Raw genomic sequence first — 20,098 nt, forward strand, 5'->3', positions numbered from 1 at the left:
AGTTGTATGTAGAGTAGAACATGGGCTGTTGATAATAAAACTAAATAGACTAGCACAGCCTTAAGCGTCAAATGTTCCCCATTGGATTGGGCCAAAATCAAAATATACATTACTCAAATAGGCTTTTACAAGAACTTTTGAACCGTCATTTTACAAACTATATTCATTGAAGTTACCACCAGTTTATATTGAAGCGAAAAGAACCATCAAGAAACTTAGTAGTTACAATTTTGCAACATTTAAAATATGAAGTTAGTTAAATTATATATGTATTAAATACATCCTGCCTGGAAGTCAAGTATTAGCTCCACGCTTTTTTAGTGTCTATATGATCTTGTATTGAATAATATGTAATCGATACTGTAAAAAATTACAATTATAAATCTTTACGTCGTGAATGCGGAACCAATCTTGAAAACTAAAATATTATCTACATAATATAGTTATACTGGTTTAACAATGGCTATACTTGGTGGTAGGGCTTTGTGCAAGCCCGCCTGGGTAGGTACCACCTACTCATCAGATATTCTACCGCTAAACAACAGTTCGCAGTATTGTTGTGTTCCGGTTTGAAGGGTGAGTGAGCCAGTGTAACTACAGGCTCAAGGGAGCTAATTCGAGCCAGAATTATATATTGGCTAAGTCAAACAGAAATACCACTTCGAAGTATTTTTAATCCTTGATAAAGGGCGCTACATAGAACATTTATCAAAATTATCGTTAATGTTTACAAATAAACAACACACAGGTCGAGAGAGACTAATTTGTGATTCTACGAACGATAATATAACATTGTCGATCGGACATTTGATAACGATCGTATTGACAAGTTGCCCACGCTGTACTAATTGAAAAAAAGAACGTAAATTACAAAAAAGGGGTTTTACTTACTGTAAAGTTACATTCAAATTTCGAACATTAGAATAATAATGAATAGAGTAGCTATTGACACTGACTCTTTCAAAAGGAATCGTGGTTTTCCATGAAGATCGATTAGGATAAGGAATTAGAATCATCCGGTGACCGATATCTCTGTGATCCACGAAGATAGGTACGTTAATAAAACATTTATTGAAAACACAATACTCGCCTTATGTGGCTGTTATTTCTGATTGAAAGATTCTATTGTCATTGGAGTTCCTGCAGCCTAACTAGTGGTAAGTTTCCACCAATACCAGTAACATTAAAATAAATTATATTTTGATCATTGTTGTTGTTGTTGTTGTTGTTAATAATGATGCTATCATTATTGTTGTTGTTGATGATGTCATCATTTCATTATCATCATTACATAGTACAAAAAGGCACTTTATGCTGTCTCTCTCTGTATACTTACATCTTTAAAATGACACAAGGGATTTTGATGTGGTTTTTTTTAAAGGATAAAGTGATACAAGAGGAAGGTTTTTGTATATAATACATGTACAATATTGTAAAGAAACAAGAAAAAATCTGTAGTATATTTAGTATAGGCATTGCACCCGTGCGAAGCCGGGGTAGGGATGCTAGTTTAAATATAAAGTTACATCAACATTGTGTAATTTTGAATGAATTTAAAAGGGGAAATAATTTGGTGGTGAATCTTGAAAGATATTTATCCCTTTCTATTATTAAAACCTTGAAAGGTGATTGTGACGACTAAATGAGACAGATATTACCTTCAGTGGAATTTATTATGATCGGTCTGATTTCAAGAAGACCTAATTATTTCGGTTTTTTCGTATTCCAAAATCATGTAAAGCCACGGCATATGAGGTTCACGTATTCTTCACGGCTCTAAGCGGCATTCGCATTGTATCATATTTTTTGTCGGGTTTTTGTTCGATGACAAAAGATCCTTGGAATGAAAATTTGGCAAGAACGTGACCTTTGTAAAAAAGTGAACAGTTCCCGTCGCATTTCACGCCCGGATACGCACGATACCCGAATCGACTCGCACGTCAATCTGGAGAGGCCTAACGACTTCCACGTGTTAAGGCCACTTAAGAGTCTTTGAAAATTAAACGAAGGAAAAGTTTATGATATCTATAATACTTAAAAGTAACATGAAACGAATAAACAGAAACATTTCTAGGATTTCTTATTAACTTTTTACTGATTTCTGCTTTTGTTACTCATCGGGCTTCATTTTCCATGAAACAGGGAAGAAAAGTTATATTGATTGATATTATGATTTATTGACATATACTCCAAACCCTTGCTGTTCGATTTCGGTCAAATATTTTTCTCTATGTTTCAAATAAGTTGCAGTAGTAAATTCAAATTAAAAATTACTCGTGAGTGTATTTAAAAAAAAAAAAAAAACACTACGCTAATTTGTAAATTAAAAATAATGCACGCGTGGAATGTTTTTGAAAAAAGAACTATTTGAAAATAGTGTCTTTTTTTTCTCAACTCGCCAGCTTTAGCTTAAGTACGGATTTAATCAATTTGCATTCATAATCATTTGATATTCAAGGACGGAATTTAAGTTTAGTTCGAATACGAATTTTTACTAGCTTCCTGTGGTCATTCTTTTTTCAGTTGCTTTAAAATAAGAACCTATTTGTTATACATTTTTTGAGAGCTAAACAAACGATAATGTTTTAAAAAAATCTGCTAGTAAAGTTTCATAACACTTTTTAAAGGCATTTTCGTGGCTTTGTGGCTGTAATTAAAAATATATATATACAGAATTCCGTCTCAAATTTTTAGAATTGGAACGATAATTGTTGTTTTCATATTGACAAAAATCCAGTTAATTGTTTTTATAAATCAGAAGAAAAATTAGATTAAATTATATTTTTAAATTATTTTGGAATATTGCTAAATCACAAGAAACAAAAAATGTTCAATTTTGCATATTGCGCGTGGGAGTTATAATAGTTGCGAATAGTCGACCCTATCACCTCCTAACGGCAATACGTCGAATAACCAATAACCCTTTATGATTACAGAGCTGACTTCATGTTTAATGATTGATTGAAATCGCAAACCCAGATAGGTCAGTTAATCGAACGCGATATCTCTGTCTTTCATAGTCACATTCGTGTCTGTATTTCTAGCGGCTTAACTTAACTATTGCAATTTTTATCTTTCGTTTCTAGGAGAACAAGAAACATAGATGACGGTGGAAAACGAAACTTTTAGCGTAACTGTCGTCCAAATCGATCCAAAGCAAATAATGAAACCGAAGAATTACAAACGGAAGACACCTTTCATGATACCGAACAAAAGTAAGCGACCTCTAGACTAACATTTATAAATACATAATCAATGTAAATATACTGTTATTATAGATACAATCCATTATAGTCCATGTCTATCGTATGCATATGTATGTATGTATATCAGGAATAAAATAAGACATAAAATGTATCCCTGTGGAATGCCCGTTTTAATATTTAACGTGATTTTATTTTTCAATTTAAGTACGAAGAAGGACTAGTATCAATAACTGTGTTAAGTGTAAAAGTTAATACGAAAACATATGAAAAAGCTTACAGTTCCAATTTATTTACGTAATTAATTACTGGATTCGCCATTTATCTTCGACCATTAGCGGTGAAAATTTTAAGACGGATATATTTTTTAAATAACTCCTACTGTATTTAAGTTACTGATTTCGGGATATTTACCATGTTTTTTATTTTTGTTCGGTGGAGCTCGATATTTCGACATTATCTACGAATGTCTTGTTCACGAGGCTGTCTCGTAAAATGGTAATTAAACGATAAAAATAACCATGTTAATTTAAAAACTCTTACTGTAATAATGAATTTGTAGTTAAAATCTTTTAAGCAAACGCTACCAAAAATAAAACATAAAAACATTTAACTACTCATTTATTATTTGAAGAAGTAGCAAAATATTTACAAACAGCCGGTCGTTGGTCTATTTGCAAGTACAACTGATTATTTGCATTCGCTATGGTGAAGATTCACGCTAAAAACTATAGATATGAATAAGGTTTTTAAATATGTATCTCACATTTATTTTTTAGTCAATAAAGTCGGTGTGTCAGAATTAAAAGGGAATAAAACTCCTGCGACGTTCCAGAAATCATTACGGGTCACCTTAATAATTGGACAAATGTTTTCACTTCTTCCCGTGGAAGGAGTTTACAGCACATCGCCGATAGATGTTAGGTATGTGTTCCACTAATAGTTTTATGCTTTTTCTGTGATAGTTTCAACTAGAAATTAGAAAAGAACTTATTTCCCCTTAAGGAGATTTTTGTTTAAAATATATTACTCTAAGCTGCTCTAGAAGCTGTTGCGAATAGATATTTGTTTTATGGTATAAGTTGTGGACGAGCATATAGGCCACCTGATGGTAAGTAGTCAGCATCACCCATAGACAATGAAGCTGTAAGATATATTAACTATTCCTTACATCGTCAATGTGCCACCAACCTTGGGAACTAATATGTTATGTCCCTTGTGCCTGTAGTTACACTGGCTCACTCACCCTTCAAACCGGAACACAACAATACTGAGTACTGTTATTTGGCGGTAGAATAACTGATGAGTGGGTGGTACCTACCCAGGCGGGCTTGCACAAAGCCCTACCACCAAGTATAGATTTCTTTTGTACTTTTTGTTTTGTCGTGATTATTATGTAACTGCTTATCTACTACATAGCAATGCATTATTTTTTTTTAGATTCGTATGGTGGTCATTCAAATTCAGTTACCTACTCTTGTCGCTGATTGGACAAATTTTTATCACAATTATGTGCTTATACAAAGTTCTTCATAGTGCTTCTTCATTAAATGGGACCAGTAAGTATTACGCTATTATAATATTTTTTTAAATTATACTTTTTTACGTAAGTGATTCAAGTGAAATATTAAAGCTTGCTCAACATTTAAGTATTGTAACTTGTTAAAAGTTGATGTTATACTTATTGTTACTACAGTCCTTGCTAGTACTTAAATCAAAAATTCAAAAGAAAACCATGTTCAATATGAGAATGGGCATTCTTCAGGGATCAATTTTATGCCTTATTCTTTTTCTGATATTCGCATATGATAAAGATGGACTATATTAATTGTATTTGTGATATTGTGTTATTTGCTGATAATATAATATGAATAATTTTAAAGTCACAAAAAATACACTAATTATTATAACTAATAAAACGTTGCAAACAACGTATTTTCTGATTGGTTTACAATAGATAATTTTATTTTAAACGACAAACGAACTAAATCTTTTGTGTTTACTTCATTCAATGTAAAACAATGAAATACTGTGCTTCTTGTTATATAGGACAATGGATATTTCAAAATGAACGATGCTAAAGCATTTTAAGTAATTACATTTGTTGAAAACTCCAGCGTGATTATTTGTCATCTAATAAAGCACTTTCAACGTCATAAGAACATATATTATATGTTACCTATCGTATATTTTAATGAGGTAACACTTCAGACATAAATCTTCAACGATTTGAATTTTATTCTATTCTACAATAAAAAAAATTGAGGGTATTTTACATTTATCAAATTATACGATTCCAATTCTGTTTTTTATTACGATTATATGTTTTTCATTTACGAGATCAAAGATTTATTATCATTCTAAACGTCGTATACACCATTCTCATATCCCACTATTACATACCTTGATACCATTGTGAAAATAGAGAGCGAGGAAGAAAATTGTATGCCACATAAGGTTCCTTGATCAGATTCTCAGTAAATGTCAATCAAAGATTTAATGGATCATTTAATTTTCAGCTAGATGTTCATTATAGTCGGTAAGATCATTTGCAATATCATCTAAATTTAATTGATTCAATAATTCATATATTTATAACCTAATATGTATATTGTATAAACCGAACTGCAGGAGACTTTTGTGATCAAGTTTAAGTCCGCTGAGCTTCAAGTTTTCTTATCTCGTTAATTAAATAGTTCTCGGCTTGATGCAGCTTCGATTTAGGGGCATTCAAACTTGGCCTTTAAATAATTTACTAAGTGTTCTGATATATACGGTTAGTTTGTCTGTTTGTGACAATAAATTTAATTCCAACATAGTGCTAACTCGATGTTTTAATTCGGATGATATAGTTTTTATATTATAACTAGTGCTCGCCCGCGGCTTCGCTTGCGTTTTAATTTAATAAAATTTTTTTTTTAAAGTCAAGACCGACACACCGACACGATCAAAGTGATCACTAAAAAAGTAATAAAATAATTTGATTTAAACACGTATTATTGAAATCGGTCGATCGTATGTAAATATTTCTACATTTAGTTTTTCACTCAAAATCGTCCGACTTATATTATATAGACTCTAAAATTTGAGGTTTACCCTCGATTTCTCCAGGATCACATCATCAGACTCTGATATCCTAATCATGGTGCCATTCCAGGAGTATATTCATTCTAACAAAAAAATATCATCAAAATCGGTTTATAAATGGCGAAGTAATCGGCAAACAAACATAAAAAAATATATACCGGTCGAATTGAGAACACTCCTTTTTTTGAAGTCGCTTAAGAAGTAGTCTTTTTCGTTTCTAGGAGTTAAGGTTTGCTTCATACCAAATTTCAACAAATTCGTTTGGTCAGTGGTTTGGTCACGAAAGAGCGACAGACAGACAGAGTTACTTTCACATTTATAATATATTATAGATTATAAAATATGTTTTTTTTTTATTTCAGCAGAGTTTGTGTGTGTGTGTGCGTATGTGTGTGTGTGTGTGTGTGTTTGCGAGTCATGTGATCAAAATCATGGAGTAAATATCAATATTCTTTTTTTTACCGTTATCAATAGGAATTAATAAAGATTTTTTAATAATATATTAAGAGGCTCTCATTGTTGTTGTTACAAGGGTTCAGAACACATCGTTACTTGACAGAAGATATAGTAGGTTCCTTACACTGGAGCCCCAACTTCCGGTTGCGTGTGTCATGCATATATATAATACATGGCCGTATTATATTTTCTTTATATTAGCGTCTCGTCCCGGCATTGCATGGGGACAATTTATTAATAAAGATATAGAAAATATATTTTACATCCACTCAGATTGTAGAAAACTGGGCTGGGTTCTGGATCATATCATCACCTACATCCTCCTATATCATCGCCTACATACAAACAAATTTAAACTGTTACATAATATTTCGTAATTATTAATAATATATAGTGTTAACGTTTTACTATTGTTATTATATTAAAATAAAACAGAAAATACACATCATACAGTATATTTATTTTACACAACACATTTAAACATTATTAGATTTTAATTTAATACAATGAACATTACAATTAATACAATAATCTTACCTAAAATTATTTTCGTCATCAAAGCCTCAAACGATCTGGGAGTAAATATATTCACACAGTGCTTTTAAAAGCTTTAGCCCTTCTACATTTACAATTTATTTGACTACCCGCCTTGCTGATTTTATTCATATTTTAATAAAAATAGTCAAATAATAATCATATTTATGTACAGTACATATTATTTATTCATTTTAAACAGCTTGCAATAGTATTGGTGCAATCTGACAAATACTAACCTGAATCGTAGGAAAGTGGAGGAAGCTTTAAAACTTCTCCTCAAAAGGGAAAGTAGTCCTTTGAACAACAGTGGAAGATTATAAGGCTGTTCTTTTACTAGATATAAAAGTTTAAGGTTTTAATATTTCCAATTTCGAATCTGCTTAACTTATTGTTTTGACACAACGAAATATATTCAAAGTTATTAATGTCTTGGCATAATTTTAATTCCGTGTCATACCAAATACACTAAAGCCATAAAATTTAATGAAAACTATGATAATTATAATATGGAATGTTATTTTTATTTATTTATTTATAAACACTTTATTGCACACAAAAGACAAAAGATACAGTGTACATAACATTACAAGAACATATAACAAAAAAGAGAACCGTGCAAAGGCGGTCTTATTGCTTAAAGCAATCTCTTACAGACAACCCTTATGTTATGTTAGTCTCTTAGTAACATTTTTGTTTTAAATAAATCAATTTAGTTTATAAAAGAGAAATATTTAAAACAAAACCGAACAAATTTTGCATTTATCAACGAAAGTTTTGATATGCGGGTAGCTGGAAGTTTAACGAAGACGCCTGAATTGAATAATTTTATATTAAAAATGATTCGACTTCGGAAAATCGGCGAGAAAATTTTAGAAAATTATTTCATTAAGACTTATAATAATTTTCTTTTCGAATGGCAAATGTATCGAATGAAAAAGGGCGTGAAAATTTTAGAAATTTTAAACTGCTTTGCTGTTCGAATAGCAAATATAACAAATAAAATAAAATAAAAACAATTGAAGAATACTTAATGATGTCAAAACGTATTAAAGATTATTCTATTTACAAACAAAATGAAAGTCAAAATAAAATTTATTGAAGTAGGCTTTTACAAGCACGTTTGAATCGTCATTTTACAATTAAGTGAAGCTACCACTATCAAATAATTAGATTATTAATTAAAACATGCATTAAAACCTTTTTAAATCAGTAACTAAAAATGATTATTGCTTATTGCAGTGCAGAATATTTAAATCATAATTTAATTCAAATATGGAGTTGTTATAACATTCGATTGACGATAAAATTATTCAAACCACAACAAAACATAAGTTTTCAAAAGTACATGATTATGTATAACTATAACGATGAATAATTAAATTAAAATAATCTGCATATAAATCAACGTAATATACTAATTTCACGCACTTATAACTCTGCACAGGTAATTATGCTCTGTTAATGAATCTCTTGTATGTAATAACAAAAGTTAATGAGCTTATTATAATTAAAATTTAATCAATCTATCAAAATATGCTTCTATATAATTATGCAAGAAACTATTTGTAAATAGTTTCTTGCGACCATATCTGATCAAAGATTCAAATAAAATTGTGAATAGATGAAGTATCAGCGTATGTTTATTTAAGTTCATTAAAATATTATTATAAATTAGCAGTTTCCAGCGGTTTTGCTACCGTGGAAGCTGGAAATATTTACAGATTTAAATATTACGTTAATTGAGAACCTCTTTGCATATCACACAGCGAGCTGAGATGGCCCAGTGGTTATTGATGATTGCGGGTTCAAAACCAGGCAACCACTATATAGGTATATGTGCTTAATTTGTGTATTGTGTTTATAATTCATCTCGTGCTCGGCGATGAAGGATAGACATACAAAAATATAGATATATAATATATAAGAATATAGATAAGAATAAAATCTTAATAATAGCTATATAGCTTATTATCGGCCTGATCTGTGGCTTAGACCAAGACCTCGGGGTCATTGACCTTATAACTATCTACTACACTAACGAGCCAATCAAGTCAGTATTATTATACGAAATCACAATAATCTAGTTTTTTATATTTTTTGTTCATAGACAAAGGTGCTTTCTCTGCCTTTGCTGTTCTTTCATCTACCACAGTGTTTGTACTTTGTTTTTCATTTATTTTTTATTTTATAAACCTCTGTGTTCCTCTATAATTGGTGGTAGTCTACCTTCAAATATATGAATATAAATGTCAATCTATACTGATGTGAATGTAACGCTGTCTGTCTGTTTGTTACGCTTTGACGACTAATTCGCAGAACTGGATTCGATGTAATTTGGTATGAAAAAAACCATTCATCGCGTCTAACAACTAGTACGACAACTGGTTTTGTATTTTCAAATAACATTATTCATATCAAAATACACTTTATTCGAGTAGGATATTACAAGCACTTTTGAATCCTTATCTCATATCGAATGGTCAATATATCGAATAGAAGTAGATTGCACTTGTTCTTGACTAAACACTTCAGCAGCTGAAATACTTGAAACTGGCTGCTACGACCGAATTCAATGCAGTATTGATATTTAAAAGCAGTCCCTATACAAAAAAATCCATTGTAATATTCCAATGTGTACAATGTAACATGGTTATTTTTATTACTACGACTATTTAAAACGGGATAGTTACTATGTGTTTGCAAAACACGAGACCGAGTGTCGAGTGCATATAAATGAAACAAGTGACAATAGTAGGAGTGAAAGTGACAATAGTAGTGGTGAACGGTGTTTACGCAGCAAACGCACGAGAAATGAGGTAGTCCGATATGGACACTTCTAATGCCTTCAATATCTATGCAAAAACTAAAGTATCATGAGCAAGACATTGAGCTCCAAAAATCTAAAAAAGCATGGTAAATATCCCGTTTTAAATACTTGTGTATGTGTAATATTATTTTACGAAAATTCCAGCACCACTTATATTCTACGGAACAACGTGTATTACTACGACGATGTTCCTTCGTGTCGCCCATCGCTGGCCTGACTTGATCCGACATATAGCCCACGTGGAAGACCAAGATCCATATCACGATCGAACCCTCACTCTTAAATGTAACGCTACTTGCGGCGTTGTCTTGTTCTTGGCTTTAGGTAAGTTTACATTGTATGCACTCCACTTAAATATTATGATTTATTTGTTTTTTTTTAATTTTCGTTTTAAATATATTGATATCATTTCGAAAAACGAAACAGCAAGGCGTAGAGACATTCTCAAATTAAATTAGGTCTGGTTCATGTTTAATCTTATTATTGTCTATAAGGTTTTATGAATTAAATTAAAAGGTTCCACCAGAAGGGTAAGATGAGGATTCTAGTGAGGGAACTGTACCTATTGTTCCTATTTTGAAAATTTCTTAGCATACTTGAGAAGTCAGTAGCCTAATATTTGTTCATCCATTTGGCAAGTACGAGTGTATGAGTACGTGTAAAGTATTATCTGTGTATCCGAATCGATAGAATATATGATGAGTGATGGCACCTAACCTGAGAGGCTTGCACGAAATCGTAAAACTAAAAAAGAACTTTCAGATCACAACAAATTCCATAATAGCAAAATGAACTAACGCACCTATTAATATAATAAATAATAAATATTACAATTATATTAAATGACAATTATATTAAAATGTAAGTAGCTAAAGCACTTGTTATGGAAAATCAGAAGAAACGATGGTACCACAAAGTAGCCAGACCCCTAGAAAACTAATGAACCTTTTCTACATCGACTCGGCCAGGAATTTAATCCGGGACCATAGAGTGGTGTACGCATGAAAACCGTTGTACACACAATAAATAAGATCATATAATTATATTTTAAATCTTATAATTATATTCTTTTAGTGGAACATCTGTTATCACTGTTATCAGCTTACACGGGAGCAATGATATGTCAAAGCGAAGATATGACACACGCAAGTTTCGTGAAACATTTTTATCCATGGGTCTTCAACTATTTACCTTATTCATTTGGCTTGGGAATATTAACGCAGGTAATTCTATTGATGTTTTACTAACTTGATTCTTTTCATTTATCAAAATCAGTTATTTTTACGTCAAACGTTGTGTGAGGATTTGATTATATTAGTAAAAAAATAATAAAAAAAATATCTGTTTAAATGTGGTATATAGAATCCTAGTAGTCGTCCGCAGCTTCTCTCGCATTTTACGGTGTTGGTTTACATGTGTTAAAAAAAGCCTACGTCATTTCTTGGAGTTCAAGTTTGCTTCTTACCTGGTTTAATCACATTCAGTTCTGCGGTTTGGTCCTGAAAGACCTATAGGCAGACTGACAGAGCTATTTTCACATTTATATTATTTCACATTATATAAATTTAATATAGATTTTACAGTACGCCAGAAGACTATAACAATACTAGAGTAGGGCTTATACTGTAGAACTCAGCTGTAATCATCAGTATAATATAGTGAATAAAAAATTATATAATTTATAGTGGGAGTGCCACACTGTATGCCTTTCGGGCCGGCACTCCTGGGGAAGTGCCATTTTCTCAATTAAAATCGGTGTAAAGTGCTGGCTAAGCCACTACGTATAGTCCAGTATGAGAGTTCCGGAGGCCCAATCCCCCTCCCGCCCAAAAAACTTGAAGGTTGTGCAGAAATTCTGCTGCTTCTGTTACTGTTTCCAAGTGAACTGAATACTAAAATCATTAACCGAAGTGTGTTTTTTTTTATAAACATTAATTATATATGGAGGGTATACAAAATTTTGATTTGATTTAGTGATACGCAATTTTGACGCTTGTATCTATTACCTAAGTGATATTATTGTTATAGTTAATGTCGGATATCACGTTTCAGCACGTTGCGATGATCATATTATGTTAGTAATCATCATAACCATGACATAGTATTTATTCTTATACATCTTGTTGCAGTTTCTGCACTTTCAATCGACGTTTATATGGAACTTCTCCGATTTATTCGTGATATGCATAAGCTACTATTTAACATCAAGACTCAACTATGTCAATAAACAATTACTCAACGCCCAAGGAAAGGTGAAATTATTTATATTATATTTGTTAAGCTAATAAAGCGTAACGTCTTTCCGTCCAGAAATCTGTCAGAATAGTTTCGGGGGAACGGAAGTGTGTAACGAGAAGCAGAGAAGCGCGATATTTGAATTGACCAATGAGCTGGCTCGATTATGTAGCCTTCATTGTCAGATGGTATTAATTCATTTTCCAAAAGGATATTGATGTTTTCGATATTTTTTACACAGGATATTAAACTCTACCTGTGCCCGCAACCTTGTACGCGTTCAAATTTAACAAAAAAGAAATATTATTGTACTCCAAGTTACTCCTTATTATATCAGGTATCTGTCAGAGAAAGTCCCTTCAAAATCGATCCAGCCGTTGCAGAGATTAACCGGAACAAACAGACAGACCGACAAAAATTGTAAAAAAATGTCATTTTGGCATATGCATCGTGTATACATACATGTACAATTATACATTGAGTAAAAAAGGACTATTATAAATGGATGCTGATAAATCGACCCACAAAAGTCAAATTCAAGGGATTTGATATATTTTTTATTTAATATTCTAAAAAAGTCTTTAAAGTCATCTAAAACATAAAAGTATCTAACAATTGATTTATATATATATATATATATATATATAGTGAATCACGTATACAATATTTGCATCAATAATTCTTAGTTTGAAATTGAAAATAGGGACATTTGTCGTCCATCATACGTAATGCAAAATCCGATTACATGACTGCAGGTATTATAATACCTTCTCAAAGTGAAAGGTAAAAGGTAAGTATATCCAAAAATGTGCGTATTTAAATTTCTACTATAAATTATTTCCGTTAAATTCCAGGGAACAGAATACTCGCACCTCATTGGTTGATGCATGTATCTAGAGATGACCAATACGAATCTGACACGTAAGGCAATCTTAGGAAATTATTTAGTCGAATGACGTCACACGTATTGAGCGCTCGGGGGAAATTTCGTTTGGGAACTCGTTTCGTGGAATCGACTGTACTCGTATTACCTCCATATTCAATACGCTCAACGCGTATTCACCTGATATCGGTTTAAATTCTCGGAACCAGTGCGATACCGGCTTTATTATTATTTTATATACTGACTAACTTAATAACAGTGTAAATATTTAGTAAGTGTAAGTTGTTTTAGGTAAAGTTATGCAATATTTAAGATAATTGCGGATTCAAATCCAGGCAAGCATTCTCGGCGGTGATCTCGATATGTGATATGTCTAATTTTGACGAAATTCTGCCACATGTATATCCGGCAATCTACATTGGAGCAGCGTGGTGGAATACGCTTCGAGCCTTCTCTTCAAATGGAGAAGAGGCCTTAGTCCATCAGTGGGAAATTTATGGCTGTTAGTGTTATAAAAATCAAATGAACTAATTGATTAGTTAGAAATAAAAATAATAGAAAAATATATATAAATAAAAATATTATATTCACTATTAGAAATAAAAATATAATAAAATAAAATAGATCTCTCATTTAAAAAAAAATACTTGTTTCAGTATTTACCAGAGGTTTTCTGGAGGACAGTTCGCGAAGAATACTGTCGTGCAGCTCAGCTCGTGAGAAGAGTCGATGACGTCATCAACGGAGTCATTTTTATTTCGTTCGCTAATAACCTCTTCTTTATCTGTCTTCAGCTTTTTAACTCTTTAGAGTAAGTTTCTTGCAATTTCTTTTACATTATGAATATTGCATTTAGCGGTATCTTGTTTCTATTATCGTATGGTAGGTATGATATATTTAAATTAAAATAAAATATATAGAGCTGAGATGGCCCAGTGGTTAGAACGCATCTTAACCGATGATTGCGGGTTCAAACCCAGGCAAGCACCACTATATATTTGTCTTTATAATTCATCTCATGCTCGGCGTTGAATGAAAACATCGTGAGGAAACCTGCATGTGTCTATTTTCATCGAAATTCTGCTACATGTGCTTTCCACAAACCCGCATTGGAAGAGCGTGTTCAATGGAAGAGGAGGCCTTATCTCAGCAGTGGGAAATACAGGCTGTTACTTTATATTACTTTTTCTTTATAATAATATGAAAATTAGTTGACACCCGTTTTTCAAAAGGGAATTAGAAAGATCGATTAAATCACGTGGTCGTGTATGTAGTTTGACTAATGTGTGCAACAATATTCTATTAACAGTACCTACTAATGCATCACTAGTCTACTGCAAAAATCATTAAGTTCTTAAATATATAAATATGAAACAATTAAAAATATATGTATAAATCTTGACTACGAGCAATGTTGGAAAGAATGCTAGCAACATTACCCCATGAATCACAATTCCGATCCTCCGGCCAAAAAACCAACCAGTACTCTTGTCATCAATTTAGGCAATAAGTCAGGGTGTTATACCTTTAATGAAGCCTTTTACACTACTACTCGAAAGTCCAAGGTCCAAGTGTTTCAACGGCAAATGGGTATTATCGGATACCCTATCCATCTTCAGGCTACTTCACTGATAATTATGATATTTACTTACTTTCTTATAGAGATGGCATCAAAGGTAACGGAGAGTGCAGCAGTCGTGGTAAAGGGTGAGTGAAAAGTTATTTTTATGATCATAAGCGACGGCAGTTTAACTTCTGCTTCTTAAAAATTTGCGACTTGAGTTGACCCTGAAGTTTCTCGACAAATACTTGACTTGTAATAATTAGTAGGTACGAGTTTGTTTAATTGAATAAAATATTCTTGGTGGTAGGGCTTTGTGCAAACCCGTCTGGGAAGGGTCCACCCACTCATCAGTTATTCTACCACCAAAGAACAGTACTCAGTATTGTTGTGTTCCGGTTTGGGTGAGTGAGCCAGTGTAACTACAGACACAAGGGACATAATATCATAGTTCCCACGGTTAGTGGCGCATTGACGATTTAAGGAATAGGTAATATTTCTTACAGCGTCATTGTCTATGGGTAATGGCGACCACGTACCATCAGGTGGCCCATATGCTCGTCCGCCAAGCTATACCTGTTGATTCTGAGTTCCTGCTTGAGGTTATTTGAAATTTCTGCTCTGGACTCCTATTGGTTTATCTGAATACACCAACCTTAGAATCTACATTTTAACTATAAAATATATTTTCAATTTCAAGCACAATCATTGATAAATATTTTAGACTATATGTATAACTTTATGCTTACTTCCCCTTAGGTACTGGAGAAGCTGTAATATTTGATGCAGATGAAACCGCTCAGAGCTAATAATACTACAATATACTATTTATTCTAGGAAGCCCAGCATCCTTGGAGGTTACGAGGCAGCTTCGTATTTCTTCTTCTCTCTCGTCTTTCTTATTGCCCGATCTGTCACTGTGTCACTCATCGCATCTCAAGTCAACTCAGCTTCCAATGTACCAGCGACTGTCCTCTATGACGTGCCCTCGCCAGTATATTGTGTCGAGGTGACCATTGTTTTACTTATATTTATGTTTAACGTGACCGGACGGAAAGTTGGTTGAAGAAAGGATTTATGCTACTACTAATTTTGCTATTATATTTACAAAGGCACCCTATCATATTATATAATAGACTATTTGGCAATGCGAAAAATAAAGTGTCAATTATTATAGTCAGTATATATTATGAGTTTAAAGTTTTTTATTTATTAACGAAAGTTAAAAATAATACGTAATTTTATCAAAAATCCAATAATAAAAATGCTATTTTTTAAAGAAAACGGCCGGGCTTATGATGAAGTCACTTGCTTGCTTAACCTTGTTTGCCTACTATATGTACCACAGATTAAAATACAGGCAGGTGACGTCATCGACCCCATTGCAGTGCCATATTGTCCATGTACCGTTTTCGCGCGCTATTTAAATGTGGATAGTTTAAAATGATATTTTTCAGCAAATATGTAATAGAAATTTAAAAAAAAAACACCATTTACTGGGTTCCTTAACCTCTACTAAATAATATACTTAAAATTGATTTTAAAAGCCAGTCAAATAGCCTTTTCTTACGATTGCATAGTATGTTATCCAATATGACTCCTGCAAAAATGTGTTTTATCTTCGGTATAGAATTACATGACAATGTGTTGTATCACCATCTATCATCCAGTAGTAAAAAATCTGCATGAAATTGATCATCATCTTTATTAAAATCATTAAGACGATGATAATGTCAAATTACGAAATACAATTTGAAAATGGAACGAAAATATTTCTGTCACAATAACTGAGTGTAACACTTCGGAAAGCAGATTATGTATTATTTTATTCGTTATGTAATAAATTTTTGTATCGATTGAAATTAAAAAGTCGCGAAAAAAGATATGTGATTTAAGTTCTACGGCATATAAACAGCTATAACCCCAGTCGAGCGAAATTGGTATATTTTAAATTTAGAATTATTTTTTTCTTTTAATTTTACTAATATAGTCACGATTACCACTAGTTCATTGCATGTATATTAAGTTGCAGATAAAAAAAAGTTTATTTAATATTTTTTGTATTCTTGAATGGTCTGGTCTATATGTGAAGGAAGCTTTGTAGATCATCACCATCACCATCATCACTAGTATTCTTGATAATATCCTCAATTTCGTTTCAGGTTCAAAGGTTTTTGGATCAAGTGAACGGAGATAACATCGCTTTGAGCGGTTTACAATTCTTCAGCGTAACACGTGGATTATTACTAACAGTAAGTCAGGAGTACTTAAAGCTGAAAAGATAAAAAATTAAGATATATGGCGACATAACTATTTTATAATTATTTATACTAAATATAAAATTCATTCAATTATCGATAACTTGAATGAATTTGATATTTAGATTATTATTAATGTTCCATGAAGTGCAATGGAGTGTCTGGTTGTAATATTAAAATTAGAGATGAAACGGATATCCGGTAAATATCACCTGATAATTAGCGGATATCCGTATACCTATCCGGCCTATCCAGCCGCTAAAATACTATCCGGCCGAACACCGGACAGCTACTTACTAATATTAGTCTATAGGTGACTAGATCCGGAAATCTTGTGTTGAAACTGTCGGTGTCTAAAGAATATGACAACTTCTCTGTTACCAGTGCGTTGGTGACGAAATCTTCGTCTATAAAACTTCGGATATGCACGTAACTTTTAACGAAATATTATCGTAATTCCATTTAGCTTTGCTTAGTAAAGACCGACTCTTAATTACCATGAAAAAAATAGTTGTCATGTTAAAAATGGAATACGTTCTTTTCAACCGACTTCAAAAACGAGGAGGTTATCAATTCGTCTGTATTTTTTTTTTTATGTTTGTTACCTCATAACTTTTTACTGGGTGGACTGATTTTGATAATTTTTTTTTTGTTTGAAAGGTAGTGCTTCCCGTGGGGTCCCTTTTTTTTCTTTTTTTTCCGATGATGGTATCCGTATCAAAACGACATAAGTCTTAAATTTGCATTATGTATATGCGCGACAAATAGGTGAATAACTGAAAATCACGTAAACCAATTTTGATATTTTTTTTTTATTATAAAATACATACTTCAAGGGTAATTTGGTGAAAGTTTGGTAAGGTTTTGAGCACAGGATCCATGACAAAGTAGCGGAACGGAAGGGAACGGAACAATTCTGAGAAGCACGTTAGCGATATTCAGTCGAATCTTTTATTTATAGGTTATTTGGATATTTGAGTCACCTTCCGTAATGTGGTTATGTTTATGTAATTATCATTGTCGAATATTATAATCAACTAGCTACCCACCCCGGCTTCGCACGGGTGCAATACTGATACTAAATATACTACATGATTTGTTTATTTACGACATCACATCGCAAACTTCTAAAATTATCAGTGTTTCTTTACTATATTGTTCATGTATTATATACGCAAACCTTCCTCTTGAATCACACTATCTTTTAAATAAATCGCATCAAAATCCGTTGCGTAGATTTAAAGATATAGGGACAGAGAAAGCATTAATAATGTAGTTATAATTATTGTTATATTTGGAGTTGGTGTCAGCCAATAAAACCCTACAGTATATATATCAAAAACAATACGAGAATACTTTAACAAATATGTTTTTTACGAATTACCTTTTACACAATAATATACTGGACCAATCAAGGGGCTCGTATCGCTTCTTTCCTTTGATTAATGGGGCAAGGGCACCGTAGCTGACACCGGCTCTAAATATACCAATAACTATAACTACGTTATATAATCGTAAATCGACTTTTAAGTACTCTAATATTTTTCATTTCATTTTACTTAGGAGGACTCTAAAAAATATGTTGAATACGCAATTATTTTTATTACTTTTTCGTGCATATTCATTTGTTTTAAAATAGTGTTTTGTTTGAAGTCGGTTTTTCTTTTTGTTAATTTTTTTATTTATTAAATTACTAGTCTTACTCTTAATTACAATGAAAAAATTATATACTTATAATTTTAAAAATGGAATATGTTCTTTTTAAATTACTAGTCTTACTCTTAATAAGGATAAAAAAGAAAATTATAATCATTTTAAAAATAGAATACGTTCTTTTTAAATGACTAGTTTAACTCTTAATTACAATGAAAAAATTAAATACTTATCATTTTAAAAATGGAATACATTCTTTTTAAATTACGTCATATTTCTTTTTTTTATTTAACTGGTAGAAGATTGCTTTGTACGCTGACGGCAGTAGTTTTAATTAGAAACTTAGAATGTTTAATTTCAATTTGAAGGCAACCAAATTAAAAGTAATTGGTGATTCACTTCCGCATATTGATATAGCGAGTGAATCTAATTTTATTTCACACAACTTATTAGTTATGCTGTAGGTATATAGGTATTTACATTTAGCGATCATATAGATTATGCAAATAAAAGAATATCATTGAAGAAAAATATTTCTTTAGTTTTTCACTTTATAAATCGCTTACTGAAAAAGCATAATTTTTACAACAAAATACCTTAAATATGCACATTTCGCATATGAGGCATCGTGAAGGCTATATCGTTAACTAAATTAGGAATATGTAAGATTTTAAATTATAATTTTAGGAATATATAAAATTTTATTATTACACTTAATTACGGGATATTTACCGTTTTTTTATTATTATCTTCGTGAACAAGACATTCGTAGATAATATCGAAATATCGAGCACCAACGAATAAAAATAAAAAAAACATGGTAAATATCCCGTAATTAATAACTGTTATAATTAGGAATATAATTTTTATATGCAATAGTTTTAATTAAAATTTATTCTTTTTGTAGGTGGCTGGTACCATCGTGACGTATGAACTAGTGATGTTCCAGTTCAATTCGCAGCCTCAATCATCGAAAATATCACCTACACATCCAACTCTATCACTTTATAATAATACACTTATACCCATTTTTTAATCTATCAAAATGTTTAATCATCTAAAAATAAAAATGAAATAAATGTTATAGAATTTTTAGTACGAGAGGCATTACTTAATTTTTTTATTTTATTTTCCACCTCAATTTTAGTATTAATTAAATCGAAAATCAATTCAATCTAAATAAAGAATATGTGTTTAAAACATAAAAGGTGGTTTGATATTCCATTGAATTTACACAATAAACTTATACTGATATATTAAAACAAAGATCAATTACAATAGTAATAACTTTTTGACCTGTTCTCAATACGAAGCGAATACAAAATATTTATGTATATAACACAAAATACACACACAGAGACAACTCACATGCTATTCTACATGTGCATATTAATTTCG

At 31.6% G+C, this 20,098-nt stretch overlaps 1 protein-coding gene across 2 annotated transcripts; it reads left to right on the top strand.

Moving 5' to 3' along the window:
* Positions 1-3,007: 3,007 nt before the first annotated feature.
* On the top strand, positions 3,008-19,770 carry LOC124542047 (gustatory receptor for sugar taste 64f-like). Of its 2 annotated transcripts, XM_047120004.1 has the most exons (11): positions 3,008-3,215; positions 3,983-4,127; positions 4,644-4,762; positions 10,255-10,434; positions 11,185-11,333; positions 12,240-12,362; positions 13,885-14,039; positions 14,891-14,935; positions 15,627-15,798; positions 16,952-17,041; positions 19,608-19,770. In XM_047120004.1, exons 1-11 carry the CDS (start codon positions 3,104-3,106, stop codon positions 19,734-19,736), a joined length of 1,419 nt encoding a protein of 472 aa, XP_046975960.1. In that variant the 5' UTR covers positions 3,008-3,103; the 3' UTR covers positions 19,737-19,770. The 2 variants fall into 2 exon arrangements, with proteins under 2 accessions (XP_046975960.1, XP_046975961.1); XM_047120005.1 differs by lacking the exons at positions 3,008-3,215; positions 3,983-4,127; positions 4,644-4,762 and adding an exon at positions 9,898-10,099.
* Positions 19,771-20,098: the final 328 nt, after the last annotated feature.

The sequence above is a fragment of the Vanessa cardui genome, chromosome 2 (assembly GCF_905220365.1).
Source record: "Vanessa cardui chromosome 2, ilVanCard2.1, whole genome shotgun sequence".
Taxonomy (NCBI): Eukaryota; Metazoa; Arthropoda; class Insecta; order Lepidoptera; family Nymphalidae; genus Vanessa; species Vanessa cardui.